The sequence below is a fragment of the Molothrus aeneus genome, chromosome 1, assembly GCF_037042795.1.
Source record: "Molothrus aeneus isolate 106 chromosome 1, BPBGC_Maene_1.0, whole genome shotgun sequence".
Classification (NCBI taxonomy): Eukaryota; Metazoa; Chordata; class Aves; order Passeriformes; family Icteridae; genus Molothrus; species Molothrus aeneus.
This window is the reverse complement of record NC_089646.1, coordinates 29,415,428-29,430,459: the sequence shown is the minus strand read 5'-3', so window position 1 is coordinate 29,430,459 and position 15,032 is coordinate 29,415,428. Positions and strand designations below refer to the sequence as shown.

Here is a 15,032-nt window from a genome sequence, read left to right as displayed (position 1 = left end):
AAATATATTTAATAAAATATCTGATGGCAAATTTGACAGGAATCAGTCAGCTGGAGATATCTCTACATTTAATAATGGTGACTTTGACCTAGAATTAAGTGTTGCCTCTAATAAATTCTATATTCTTTTTTTCAAAGATCATGTTGAGTAGTACAACTAAATGAAGAGACAGTTCATTATCCTGAAGGGAATAGTTAATCTAAAAGCATTTAGCATACTGAAAAGAGATAAATATTGAATATTGTTTCTGGAGGAGAAAACACAGTCCAGCTACATAAGTACAGAGAATTTATTTAAGACATGGCAGTAGTTTCTGTTCTCCAGCTGTCACAAAGCATCAGTTTTAAGCATTCTGTGGATTATTGTGGTAATTTCTATAGCATTGTCATTAGTCTTTTTAATTGTGTAATCTAATCCTTCTCTGCTTCCCCAGATTATCATAGAGTGACAGCTGAGCTCCTAGAGATAACTCCCTTCCCTCCTTCCTTCCTTCCTGCCTTCCTGTTTAACACCACCTTAGAAAAGGAAAGCATTAAGATTTTTAGTTTGATAGAATCTTCCCACAGTAAAATGGTCTGAGAAAAGGAGAAGAAGAAACAAAAAAAACCCATAAAAACTGTATTGTTAATCCAAAAATGAACACTGAGGGGAAATTCTGGACATATTTTTCTGTGTCTGAATCGTACTGATTATGTATGTTATAGCCAAGTATTGTTATAAAGTAAAAATGTCTCTTTTAAACCAAATCTATTGTTTTGATAGAAAAATGGTGTAAATAGCATGGATCTAGGTATGGGTTTCTGTGGTATATGGCAGACTTCAGAAGCTGAATGCCATAAATCTTAAGACTTGTCTCTTCTTGCATACTTGCTTTATATCAGTATTCCTCCAGTGTCTTTAAATGTACTTCAGGGTGAGCATGGTGTGACATTAATACTTCTTTTCTCTCCAGTTAAGAGAGGGAAGTCTCCTCAGAACCTGTCTTTCCATCATTACCAAAACGAATCATTACCCTTGAGCAAGATCACAGCACTTATTTTAATCCTTACTAGCATTATTACTTTTTTTAAGCTAGCTCTGCCTACAGAGGAGATCATATTTGATACCTACCTTAAACAGGTGCAAAAAAATTATGTAAAATGTATTGATGGAATTATCTGCCATACCCCCCCTGTTTCCCATGAGGTAGTATTTTTAGAAAATTGCTTTTTGCAGAACCATTTTTCTTTACTATTTTTCCCCAAAGCTGCATTGCAGAGAGTGCAATAGTGGATAGTTCCTTTGTTTGAAAGTAGTAGCAGTTCCTTTGTTTGAAAGTAGTAGTAGTTCCTTTGTTTGAAATAAGTGAACACACAAGTGATAGCCTTGATCTCATGCTGTAGACCCCTTGGTATTGGGAGATGTCTTGATCTCTCATGAAGCACTGAATTTGCATACAGAGAATTGAAACTTCCTTGAGATAGTACAATGGGAAAATAGTAGCATTGGCTATTGGGTGAAATAATGTATCTGCTTGGAAAATAGGTTTGAGAGCAGACCTAACCCCTGATGGAATTATTTGTTTAGCATTATTTTTTAGTTAGGATTTTTAAAAAAAGACAAGTGCATTATTCAGATAAAGAAGAACAACAAAATTATCTGGAGAAAGTATTGTTGGGTCATCTACAACTTTCAGTTATTCCCTAAGATATGAGATAAATCATGTAGCCTATTAACTTAAAAAATCTCTATCTTCCTATTGACTATAGTGATAATTTCTACCATACGCCACAGATTAATAGAGGCACTGACCAACTAACACTTCATAATTACCTTTCTGGCACTTAAACAAGCTGTAGAAAAAACATATGTCTAACCATATTTAAAAAGCTATATAAGGGTATTAAAGTTTTCTTCAGTCATCAAAGTAAGGCTTCATTTGACTTTTGAAATAACTTACAAGATCAATTCAAACATAAATGACTCATGGAAGGCTATTTCACAAAAAAAAAAAAAAGAAAAAAAAAAAGAAAAAAAACCCCTAACAACATATGGCTCAGGAGAAGGAAGTAATCCTATCACTCCCTAAAAAGGAAACCTGAGTTACAAGACAGGAGGATGACATTAAATAAGTGCCTCAATTGCCTAGATATAAAGAGTGCACTTTGAGAGCATTATAAGCACATCTGGTGGTAGGATGGCTCTATTATGATATTGTAAGAACTCCAGAAATATAGGTACATATAATGCTTGTTCCCTCTCCTGTAGAGTGCACTCACAATCCCAGATCAGGCAGCAGTTAATAATTTTCAGCTGGCAGGCCTCTATTATATTTTGAAGAGCTAGTTAGACTAAAAACTATCTGAGTTCCCTAGATATTTGTAACCTTGACAAACGCATTCTTGGCTTTTTTGTACCTCCAGATAAACTTGGAGATTGTTCCATGCAGACTTTTTAATATCTCACCATGGGATGAGGGGAGGAAGCAGCTGCAGCGGGGTATCAGAGGAGTGGCAAAATGGACATTTTTACGGAGTTGATCCTGCCAAATATAGAAAGAGTAGGAGATCTTTCCATCTCGCAAGATCTTTTTGCATGGAGCTAATCAAAAGAGTAATGTTGCAGTTCTTCAGGCTAGCTAAGGTTACCGGAATAAACAGTCCAAATATGTAATGCTTCAGTTTGCCAACACAAACGGAAAATCCCACCTAGTCAGATTAAATTCTGCTGATGGCAACGACAGCTTTATTTCTTCTCAACTTTAATTTCCAATATCTGCCTAGAAGCTACCAATCTTTATAAAAAGCCTAAAACCATTGACTTTGCATAGGCAAGGGACAAAATTTTGTCCAAGTGAAGAATACTTTTGTATCAAGCATTTGACTTCCATGCATGTGGTACCAACATGGAATGAGTCACAAAGAAAGAAACTTTGTGATGCCTTTTTCCTGCCAGAAATGGAAACAAGCAGCCCTATTATTTAAATTATACTTTGGTATACTACCATAACCCACACTGTAGCACTGCATTGTTAAGACTGTGCAAATACTACATGAAGCTTGCCATTAGAAAATTTTTCTCCAGACCTGGTTACCTCAAAACTTCATTGTAAGTGACTTGATTAAAATACTTCTCAGCATTACAAAGGTAAAGGGAGGCTAATCACTGCATTTCTTAGACTTCACTGGTAAGGTAAGAGTAGCTTCACTTGGTCACCCAGGCAAGAAAACAGGAGTTCAATATTCCTCCATCATGTGTTGGTTCTGCACAGCCTCTGGAAGTGTAAATGTCTCTTCATGCATTAAATGGCATAACTGATTTTTTACTTTAGGAAGCCAGTTTTCTGAAGTTAGGTGGTAAATATTTTCAAACAAAAATCAAACTGTATTGATAGGACAGGCTTCACCATATCAGTCTGTCATGCTGTCACATTTTTGAAAGGCAGCTGCTCACTCCACACTTCCATGTGTTAAGCGCACGCAATCCACACTATAATAATGAGTCTGTGTGGCTTGAAATCCTTTAGATTTTTTGTTTATTTAAAGTAACACTCTTAATAAAATAAAACTTTGATATTTGTCTTGAGCGATATAAATACCCGCAGTAAGAGTTACTGTGCTGCTCTGTTCTTTCTCAGGAAAGAATTCAGCTTAGAAAACTTAGTTATAACTAGTGCATAATTTCAATTGGTGCAATAATTATTTTTTAAAAATTACATGGCAAAAATTCAATCAACATATTTAATTAGCAGTATTGATTGAATTCAAACGAGCAATTCATATGCAAAGATCCAAGAACTTCAAGCTGTTAGTTGTGCATGGACCCTACACCTGCAGAGAAACCCCATGAGGTTCTGGGTGGGGAGAAACCTCTGCCTGTGCCAAGAAGCATATGTGATATAGACAGGAATATTAGCAGCTCATACAGCTGCTTTTACAAAGTATGTGAGGCATGGCTATTACCTACCCCTGCTCCTTCTTAGACTCAAGTTGAGAAAGATGTGGTTTCTTCTGTCACCTCTTTAGGGAGAAAGGAGCTTTTAAATTTGTCATTTCTAGTCACTTTAAGAAATAGAAGAAATCAGTGGAGAACAAATTATTTTGGAGAGTCAAAAATGAACATGTAGAATAAAGGAGATATTTTTTCTGCAGGCCATTGAGAAATGTTGATCTGTGCAAAATGGGTGCAAAGTGATGAACATTCCAATTTTTTATCATGAAGTAAAATACTTTACATGTGAGTAATTCATGGAGGCAAATGTCTACACAAAGAAGAGGCAAATTTAGCTAAAGGTCTTCTTTCCCACAAATTAGTTTTCCACCATTTGTTTATTTTGTAGATTTGGAATCACATGATCATAGAATCATGGAATTTTTTGGGTTAGAGTCCCTTAAAGATCATTTAGTTCCAACTGCCCATGGGCAGGGAACATTTCACTAGACAAAGTTGCTCAGATCCTCATCCATTCCAATCTTAAACACTTGCAGGGATGGAAAGTTCACAACCTCTTTGGGCAACCTCAGCCTCACAGTAGAGAACTTCTTCCTAATATCTAATCTAAACCTACTCTCTTTCATCTTAAAACCATTCCACCTTGTCCTATCACTATATGCCCTTATCAAAGTCTCTCTCCATACTTGTAAGCCCCCTTTAGGTACTATACATAGTAAAGGAATGGATGAAAGTTGGCTCTAAAAAGATGTATTGCAGGAGAATAAGGTAGAGGGAGATTAAACAGCAGCCCCACAGATTGCCTTTCTTTGCCTTTAACCAAAAAAAGGAAGGACTAATTTTACAAAAAAATACGTCCTTAGATTATGTAAAACAAGTCACTAGGAGGAAGGAACCTGAAATAGTATTTGTCTTTCTGCTTAAGATATGTTAACTGCAAAATCTACTTTAGAGAGGTTTTGATTCAGGAGGATTAGCTGTTTGATCATGAAAGCAATTTTGAAGACCATTGGTGGAGAAGGCAACTGTTCTTTGGATGGAGTAGAGGCAGGTAAACTGAGTGCTCCCAAAGACTTTGAAACTGGAATGAAGTACTGCTATCACTGCTGTCCTCTGAAATATAATGTCTATTCCATCCCTGTTTAAACGTGGGAGGTAGAAAGGAGAATGTATCACCTAAGCAGTACCAAAATCTCAACTGACTTTTATGTAACGATAAACCAGAACTCACTCCTACACCTTCCTGGGTGCCAAAAGCTCCAGCTGTCCTTTGTGCACCTGCCAAAACCTCCCCTTTTTCTCAACAGCTGCTGCAAAGTACTTGTACACATTCAGTGTAAAGTTCTGTAATGTAACACGAAGCAGATCATTTTAAGTAAGTGAGCAGGTGACTTAAGTAATCTTAATCATAAGGTTCTGGTACCACTCCTTAATTTCCAAAGATAAGTCCATTTTCTTCAAGTGATGGATTTTGGAAATATTTTATAATAACTAAGAAGACATTTAATACTAAGATTTATTTAAATTAATTTTAATCTCTAAAATATATTTGATATTTTTATGGGAATGTCTTTGAAATAGAAAATGGAATTCCTTCAAGTTATATTCTATGAGCACTTACATTTATTCATAGGTTGTACACTTCTATTTACTCCTGTAAGTTTCTGAATAAACTATCAGGAAAATATTATCTGTATGCATGCAAAAAAGGCAAGTTTCATCTGTATAACACCAGGGATTTCTGTAAATTTCAGGAGTTTGACTTTCCTTAAGACTTGGCATCATAAATGTACTATCTAAAAATAACAGGAATGTTTTCAAGGCCAAAGAAAGTTTAGAAGTAAACCTAATTTTTTTTTCTAATTTCAAAAACTCAGGGTTATTTTTTGTTATTCATATGTTTGTCTGTATCAGAGGAAAGTAAATTGAAAGATTTAAAAATAATAAAAGCAAAAGTAAATGGACAGTGGCTGACTGAGGAAGAATGCTTTAAAGGCTTGATGCTTGGGTCTTCATGACATATCTTTTAGGTATATTAAAACATGGAATTAGGATACTGACTGCAAAGACTCTTGCTTAGAAATATGGATCCCTTAAAGCAAAAGAATAGCTACAACTGGCACAGCACTCTTGTTTCTAATTTTTAAGGCTCTCTAGATATCAGGCCTCAAATTTTAATCTTGTTTGGGACTCATGCCACTAAAACCTGGAATAGAAAACTGGATTTTAGGAAAGAATTTTTCATTTCCAGAAAATAGGTTTTATAAAGAAAAAGTATTTTTTCTTAAAAGAAGAAAGGGAGCTGATAGTAGAACTAAGATAGTTTGAATTCAGTCATTACTTTTTCATTCAATTATTCTTAAACTTTACATGACTGAAAGGCTCTGCTGAAGAAGGAGCATTAAATCAGAAGTTCAGAAAATATTTACATTTTGAATCAAAAGGAGTTGTTCATGTCCACATAAGGAAGTTATATTAAAGATACACATCCAACTCAGCCCATCATGTGGTCCTTAAGACTACTAAGGACCTATATATCATAAGTATGTAATAATTATTTTGGCAATGTAGACACTAACAATGTCAACCTCATTGTTTTGACTCCCCTCCTATGATTCCTACAGAGAGGACCTTAAAATAAATTGGTCACAGCAAAACATTTATCTTGTAGATCAGGAGATATGTGATGAGAACTAATTTATTCGTATCTAAAGTAACAGTCTAATCATCAGATGTGGAGATGCAGATGCTAAACAACTTGTTGACTAAGGGAAAAGAAACAGGGCTTTCGTGCCAGTAAGCAGATGTGCTCAATAGACTGCCTCATAAGCGCTGATTTAGAAACAGCTGTTAATGCTACCATCATCTTTAATACAGCTCATTTCCCGCCACTTCCTTTGTTTTCTGTGCATACACATGCTTGCTCCATACAGTCAAGTTGTGCTAGTCAAAGGGTGGAGACGAGAGAGTGCATTTCAATAAACAGTAGGCAATCAGGACTTGATTCTGGGAGGTGGTGAGCACGCTCAGACCCTGCTGGAGCTAACTTAGCCTTGAAAAATAGCATTAAAAGCTCTGTAAATCTTATTAAGTTTGTCACAGTAGATTGTTAAACTTTCTTAAAGGATATAATTTTTTGCAAAAGTTGTGAATGTCACTACTAGTTCTTTCACTGGGGGATATTTCAAAAATTTTTAAAGGTAATTTCAGCTGGATTTTTTCTTTCTATTTTTATTTCAATTTTTCTTTATTTTTCTTTCAGTCATTCAGTCACTCTCTGTCACTCTTGACCTATTCTATTCAATTCTATTCTGCACTGTTCTATTCTACTTCTTTTATTTTCTATCTTCTTTCTTTGTCCTCCCTCCTTTATGTTTCTCAGGGTTTTTGTTTTCATTCATGTTATATGCAAGACCTGAAAGATTTAAATGAGTTGTGTGTTTAAAAAGCATTTTTTTCCATGAACCAAGATAAACTGATGCTCTGAATTACTTCACACAAAGTTTGCTTCACTTCCTTTCCATTACTAAAATATCAATGGATCACATATCAGTAACAATTATACCCTCTATAACTGACCTTCAGCTCCAAAGGAAGTTCAGAATTTCAATATCTAAATTTGATCTCTAGAGGAAATAACAAGTGAAGTACCTGTCTCATATTATTAGCACATGAGCATTAAGGTCTTCATTTAGAATCTATTGAGCTGTATGAAAAAACTCACATTGACATTAGTGTACTTTGGATCAGATCAAAAGTGAACTTCAATACTTCATAATGGAGGATATAATGAAATATATAGTAAAAAATATTTTGTATATGTATAATACATTCCCTTATATAAGAACCCTGCTGTACATTAACACAGCAAATGGCATCAAAATAAACTCACAATATTTTCAATCATAAACTTGACTATAAATGATTTCTAGCGTTTGAGAATAATCTTTGACATACCAAAAAATTTTATATTCTGTAAGTAAATCAGATGCAGTTTATTTAAAGTAATGAGCAAAAGTATTGAACAAAAAAGACTTTTTTTCCCCCCTTTTTAACATTGTTACCATTTTCTCTTTATGGGAAGGCTATATGTTTGTCAGTAGTATATTTCCTCCCACGATTATCACGGTTACTTTCTTCCTTCTACACTCAAGACAGTGCATGCAAAGGGAGCTGGAGTAATTTCAGCCCAACTTTCCCAAAATGCCGTGTTTCCCATACAATGGGTCACCAGCAGACATAGCATTACATGCTGGGTCCTTGGAGGAATATGCAAAATATACTCATCCTTGAAAAGGGAATTCATCATCCCTTCACTGATTTATATCAACTAATATGCAGATGCTGACCTCTACTAATCCCTGGTGGAGGCACTTTAAGGCATAATTTTATGAGCTGATCTGAAGGTTGGTGATCTGAATGAAGATGTGCTCCTCAGCCTGGATTCAGTTACTCATTACCTGGAGCTGGGGTCAATCTTTTGGGTTTAATGCTCAAGGAGACAGACTCCTCTCAACTCTGCTGTTGTCAAGTGGCCTGAATTATAACAAGCAGAACCAAAATGTATTGTCATAAAAAATGAAAACGAGAATAAGTTATTAAATTACAGTAGAAAACAGTAAAAAATGTCAGTTTAGCAGATGTGAGACTTAGTTTTGTCTGTGAGAGAACAGAAATGAGCACCTGTAACAGAAGCCAGGCAGTAATCATCCTGTTTACCCCTGTCCCATGCAGGACAGTCTCTGACTGGTCACAGGGGTATTAGCTTCAGTTTCTCAAGTATTCACAAATGAACTGACCACATCCAGAAGGCCTGGATGTCTCTTATTCCAGTAAGTTAAAGTAGGTTGCATCCAGGCTCTGCACTGAAACCTTTACTTCAAATGCATTATTGTCATTTTCCTTGAAACCATGTTTTCTGTACATTATTATTACTCTCTTCTGGGCTTTGAGTGATGTGAATTATTCTGTGAATGTTCAAGGATATAAAAATATCCAGAGAATTGCTTGGACCTTTTAATAATTACTCCAATCCTGTAATTTTTTCTTACCAAAGAAAAATGGCTTGGCCCTTATTTCATAAGAAGTGGGATAATATCCTGTGATAATGGGTCCAATTCAAAGTGTATTATTTTTGATGTTCAGATAATGATTGCAGTTGTATCTACTGCATTACCTGGCACAAGTAGAGCAGTGCCTTTTGCAAGGGAAACTTCACTGTTAAACAAAACCCCCACAATGAAACAAAATATTATCACTTCTCCCAGAAAGCTGCCAATGCTGTACCCTTTTGAAGATGTTGTTTCCAGGGACACTTCTGATACCAGTTCTGAGTATGGTAATTTCCAATATCACAGCAGCCAGTAATAAATACCTTCCCTTTTACACTTTTGCACTTGGCAAGCTAGATTTGTTTGGCTCTAATGAGCCAACTAGAGGAAAAGATGTGCTCTGCTTTAAGGCTCTTAACTAACCTGGAATCATTTTCCTCTGTTCCCAAGTAATTTGCTTTAACGGCTCACTTTGGCTTTAACAGGAATATAGAGTATTAAAAAAATAAATAACCTCTCTTCCTTCCTAGATACATATACAAAGAGCGTGATGCTATCAATCAGTTCAACTGTAGTAAAATTTTAATGTAAAATTCAAAGTGATAGTAAAGGTTAAAAACTGTGAGGTTTCCTGGATGTGTAAGACAGATTCAGCAAAACAGCATTTTTGTGGCTCTATTACTCATGTTGAACAATATGTCCTGCTGTGCCTGTTGCTTGCTGATTCTTTTAAAACTCTGAAACACATTCTGCTAAACACAGCAGAGGATATACCAGCATTGCAAGCTTTCTTGCTTTTTTTCCAAGTTAAATGTTGCAGGCATTGTTTATTTTCTGTGGAGCCTTCATCTGAAGAGCTGCACACACACACACACACACACACAAGATTTTTCAGCAACATTAACTCCAAATGAATCAAACTGAACAATATTCTATTCATACTGTTCTCAATGACAGTACTTGAAGCTGATCTGAAATCAGCCTTTAATCTGGTCCAATATATTTGACAGCTGCTATGCACATCTTTTTTTTTTCTTTACTTTCCCTTTGGCTATTGAAAAATATTGTGGTTTGCAGTGCAAATAATTTAGGTTTACTTTTCCCTCATATATTTCCATACAGAGATGGGGAGGAGCGGAAATGAGTTTCAGCTGGCGTAAAATCTTGGGGTTTAATTTGACTTAAACACAGGTACATTTTTAGTCTTCCATGTTATGAATTTCTTTTTCATTCTTATCTGAAATTATTTGCTAAGTTTGACTCAATTTATAAATGCCCTGCCTTCTGACTTTGGGGGTATTTATTTGTCTAAAAAATTTGACCAGGGTCTATGGTTAAATGCAGCAGAATAAAGGATCAGTTGACTAGAATAATTTGAATACATTTGTGAAATAGACAGGGAAGTCTTAAGCTCTTATAGTAAGAAATGGTCTTTCAGATACTTCAGCAAGTTTAAAAAAAAAGGGAACCTTTAAAGTGCTGCACCTGAAACTCATCACCAGCTTACAGAAACAAAGAAGAAAGCAATGCCAAATTTCAGGCAAGTTGTTTTGCAGAGTAACTACCCTCTGATGAAGGGTTCTCTGTTACTCAAAATGTACGTTCTTTTGCACAGTCCCTTGATGGGAAACATTTTGACTTTGTTTCTCTCTCTGACAAATGTCATTAATATGTTTTTCAAGAGTATGTCATCTCTTTAATGTTTTCTAAAGGGCTCGGAGATGTTCCTACAGAACTATCTGGAGGAGATAGCCCAGCTGTCTTCTTAAGAGTAATCCCTTTTCCTCCCTTGCAGTCATTATCCCCAGTGTTCACATCCTATCCAAAACTGAATTGCCTGATCTTCAGGGAAAGCTTGCTAAGCTCTTTACCATCCAGACAGAAAGGCACATTAGGAAAATACAATCCCCAAGTGCTGTGCTACAGGTAGAAAGTTAATTTTTACCTTCAGTGACTCCATCTTTATTTTCTTGTTTTGTCTTCTGTGAAGGTAAAAGTTTGGTTCCAGAACAGACGGATGAAGTGGAAGCGTGTAAAAGGGGGCCAGCAAGGGGCAGCAGCCCGGGAGAAGGAACTGGTGAATGTGAAAAAGGGCACGCTGCTCCCCTCCGAGCTCTCCGGCATCGGCGCCGCCGGGCTCCAGCACACGGGGGACTCTCTAGCCAACGATGACAGCCACGACAGCGACCACAGCTCTGAGCACGCACACTTATGATACACAGAGAGTGCCCCAGCTCCGTTCTCAGGAAAGATGCTTTGCTGGCAAGCCTTACACAGGCATCGTTTACTTATGCAAGTGACTCTGGCAGTGATCTTTTAAGTTGTTATGGAAAATTCAGGCTTATTGTGTCTGCTTTTCTCAATTCTTAGATGGTTTACAGTAAGTGCCATGTCTTAAAGGTGCCTCAAGAGTGGAGAAGTGGAAGACAAACTTACTTTGAACATTCCAGATTTGTTTGTCGTTTTTATGACAGTGGGCAGGTATTTTTGCTTAAGCTTGCACTGAAAATTACATTGCTCTCAAAGATGTTATATTCTGAAAACCACAGTGCCACAAAATCACTATCTAGTGGATAAGAAATGTATTTTAACTCTGTATATATTTACCTTACAGCATTTTCCTGTCTTCACTAATTTTTAGCAATGCATTCATATTAGCTGATGGCAATAGTCACTCATGACAATAAATGGCTTTTTGTCTCTATATCTTTGTTTTGTTTTACCAAAGACATACAATACATGCAGATACTTTTGTTCAAGTAGAGAACAATACAATAGTATCTGCTAGGACACATCCTTGTATGACAGACAAAACAAACCTTATGTTGCATTTACTATCAACTGCTGCTAATAGGGTATTATTAAATTTACCTAGCTACTCAATTCTTCCTATCTTATAACTGCAAAAAGTGATTTTTACAATCATAAGGATAGTCCAGTAACCTGCCAAAAATGTCATGTTCCACTCATGCCCAGTGGAAACTTTCCAAAGGATTATTGGTCTCTACTTTGTCATAATTGAGTACATTGATAAATGCTGTAACTCTGCAGAAATGTTGTTGCTTCATGTTCAGTTTGAAAAAACAGCAGATAAACTGAAAGCTATTATCAACTGCTTATGTTGGTAGGAATCAAAATATGAAGGTAACTCTATATTGTGTCCCATGTGTAAAATCAAGACATATTTTCTGTTATAAGCTTTTGTGTACATACAGGCAAATACCAAACCCCAAAATTTAATGCAAACTATTGATTGTACTTTGTAAAGAAATATGTTTAATAAATAATCCTTTTTAAATAACTCTAGTCTCTCTACAGTGATTTCATAGGACTCTGAAAGTGATTTTTGCCTAAGCAGCTCTATCTCTTTTTGTATCTTTTGGAACATCATCTGGGGACAACACAAAGCTGTTTTCAAATTTAGGCTTTTAATCTTGGACAAACCTTCTACCTTGATCCATTTGGGAAACTCTTTCCTTTAGCAGGAGAAATTTAACTAGCAGCTAATGATGTCTTCAGCCAAAACCAACAAGAGTTTGTTCCATCATTTTTCCATATTTAAAGCAAATGTAAAGGGTTATTTTGTAGAACTTGTTGAAATGGATGAAAGGGAATAAATTTAAGGAAGGGATGCATACTTACATTAACCATACCTTTGTTCAATAAAGTTGTTTAATATAAAAACTCAAAGTATCTCCCCAAAAATTCAGAGATTAATTGGACTGGGTAGTGCGATAGAAGGAAGTGGGTGAAAAAAAGAGGGAGCAAGAAACGTGCACATCCTAGCAGGTACTTGTGAGCATTCACTGAAATCTGCTATGTGGAGAGTAGGGTATCATGAAAATTAAATGGAATCAAGAAATCTGTGTCTATTTTCCAAATCCTTTCCACTGTAAGTTTGATCTTTCTTGCACATTAATTGTTGCCTTGACCATTTTAGTTTAAAATATCCAAGCAAAGGGTAATTAATTTCTTAAAAGACTTCAGAGCATTTTATTGATTCCAGCACTTAAGGGGCTTTGCATTTTTCTCAGTTCTTTTTAAAATGCCTTTGTCATACAAAAGTGCTGAGAACAGGAATGGGATAAGATAACTATTGTGAACACTTATATTTTTGATTTTATGTCTGGGTGGGAAAGGTTTTTGGGTTTTGCAGGGATTATGAGAACAGAAAAAACTTACAGTGATTCATACTAAAGCTTTTACTCTTGGCTATTTTTTCCTCCCCCTTAAATGAAATATAACTACATTTCAAAATGAAAAATTACAATGGAAAGCTGAAAATAATTATCTTTAATTTTAAAATAACACTTAACCACAGAGATTTAGTCAAATATTAAGTGACTTGTTTCGCTAGTAAAGGGGAGAGAAGATGTCTTCCAAGTACTCTTGGCCAAAAATACCTTTCAAGGTTTGCAGAATTATTTCTTGCTGTCATTCATGAAAAAATTACAACTGCATCTGAAAACAGATCAACCAAGTTTGAGCTGACACTTTACAAAACAAATGGAAGTGCTTTATTTATATTATGTGAAATGTACCAATGTGTTCCTAGCCCAAGGCATTTTGTGAGGTGTGTTACTCTGTCAGTGGCACAGGGATTGGACTGGGTTACTTGCTGTGGGGGAGCAGCCAGCTTTTCCTATTGAGAAAGATAGTATTTTTCCATTTTCCTAGTTTTAACTGAATCTGCTGAGATTCAGAGCACAGGTTGAAGAGAGAGAAAGGTGCAAGTTGATTTACAGTGCTAGGAGGTGGGTTTTTTTATTTTAGTTAAGTGAATGAACTTGAAACAAAGGACCAAATAATGTAATTTTATATTTCAGAAAAAAAAAAAACAACTAAAAAAAACTAACATTTCCTATGCTTTAAAAGCAGTTCAGACTTTGAAAATGGCTGTAAGTGTTAACTATTAATTTCTCAGATTACTTAAAGACTTCTGTCAGCTTTTAACAACTGTTTTTTGGTACACCCTTGGTGCGCACACTATGGTGCAGAGATCCTGCACTGGCAGTAGCTGAACCTATGAAGGTCCAGTGATCTTGCTACTATTTTCTTGAAGGAACTTCCTTGCATGCTCAGCCCCACAGAAATACAGCCATGCTTCTTCCAGATTTCAGCTAGCTCCTATTCAAGCCATGTAGAGCAGCAACAAATGCCCCACACTTTATAAGCACCTCTTTGCAGGTCAGCAGGTCTGCTCAGGACTCATCAATGCAGATAGTGTCTCATTTTCTTCTGAATATTCCAATTACCCAAAAACTCTCTTATGGAAGCTCCTGGGATCAACCACCTGCGGTAAGACAGGTGGTTGATGCCATGACTTTGTATCAAAGTTGTAGGACAATTTTGTTACTGAAAACAGATATGGTTAGAGGCTTTTGAACTATAACTTAAGGGCTGGTTTTATCTTTGTTGTTTTCTATCTGTCTGCAGACTGTTAAGTCTTCTACCAGTCTAGCCATGTGATATAGCTAAGCCTTTACTATTTAACGCATGGACAAAATCAACCCCTAAGATTGTGACTTGCCCGAAGTTGGGCAAGCAGTTGGTTATAGAGTGAAATGTAAATGTGATGAAACCTAGTAAGGTTGGTTATCTTTATTATTTACTGTTATTAAATAGTGGATAATCACTTTTCATGAGTTGTTGTCAATGAATCTGGCTTCTGACGAATAATGAGGATTTTGAGTAACCATAGTTTCGACATCGTATTTCTCCAGAGTCAATTTCTGATTTTCTGTTGATGTGTCTCTGAGCCAGGCATAAAAATGTACTCAGGAAATATACAGAGAAAATATAATTGACTGTAAAATGACAGTGATGCTTAAGAGTTTAATTTTCAACATGATGGATGATAAGAATTCTTTTTTCTCAGGTACAAAACTATACATTGTTTGCAGGGTTTCTTTCTCTTCCTTTATGACTGTTTTTTTATTTCATTATTTTGTTTATTTTAGCTTCATTATTTTAGGTATTGAGATATTGTTAAAATAATACCATTGCAAGGTGGCTGAATTTATTTAACTACACGAAAAGTAGTACTTTTTG

General features: G+C 35.8%; 1 protein-coding gene across 1 annotated transcript in view; it reads left to right on the top strand.

Annotated features, from left to right (window-relative positions):
• MEOX2 (mesenchyme homeobox 2) overlaps positions 1–12,282 on the top strand; it is a 52,154-nt gene extending 39,872 nt beyond the window's left edge. The window contains exon 3 of the mRNA XM_066565359.1: positions 10,972–12,282. Within this exon, the coding sequence (XP_066421456.1) occupies positions 10,972–11,196 (225 nt within the window). The 3' untranslated portion in view covers positions 11,197–12,282. The remainder of the gene's footprint in view (positions 1–10,971) is intronic.
• Positions 12,283–15,032: the final 2,750 nt, after the last annotated feature.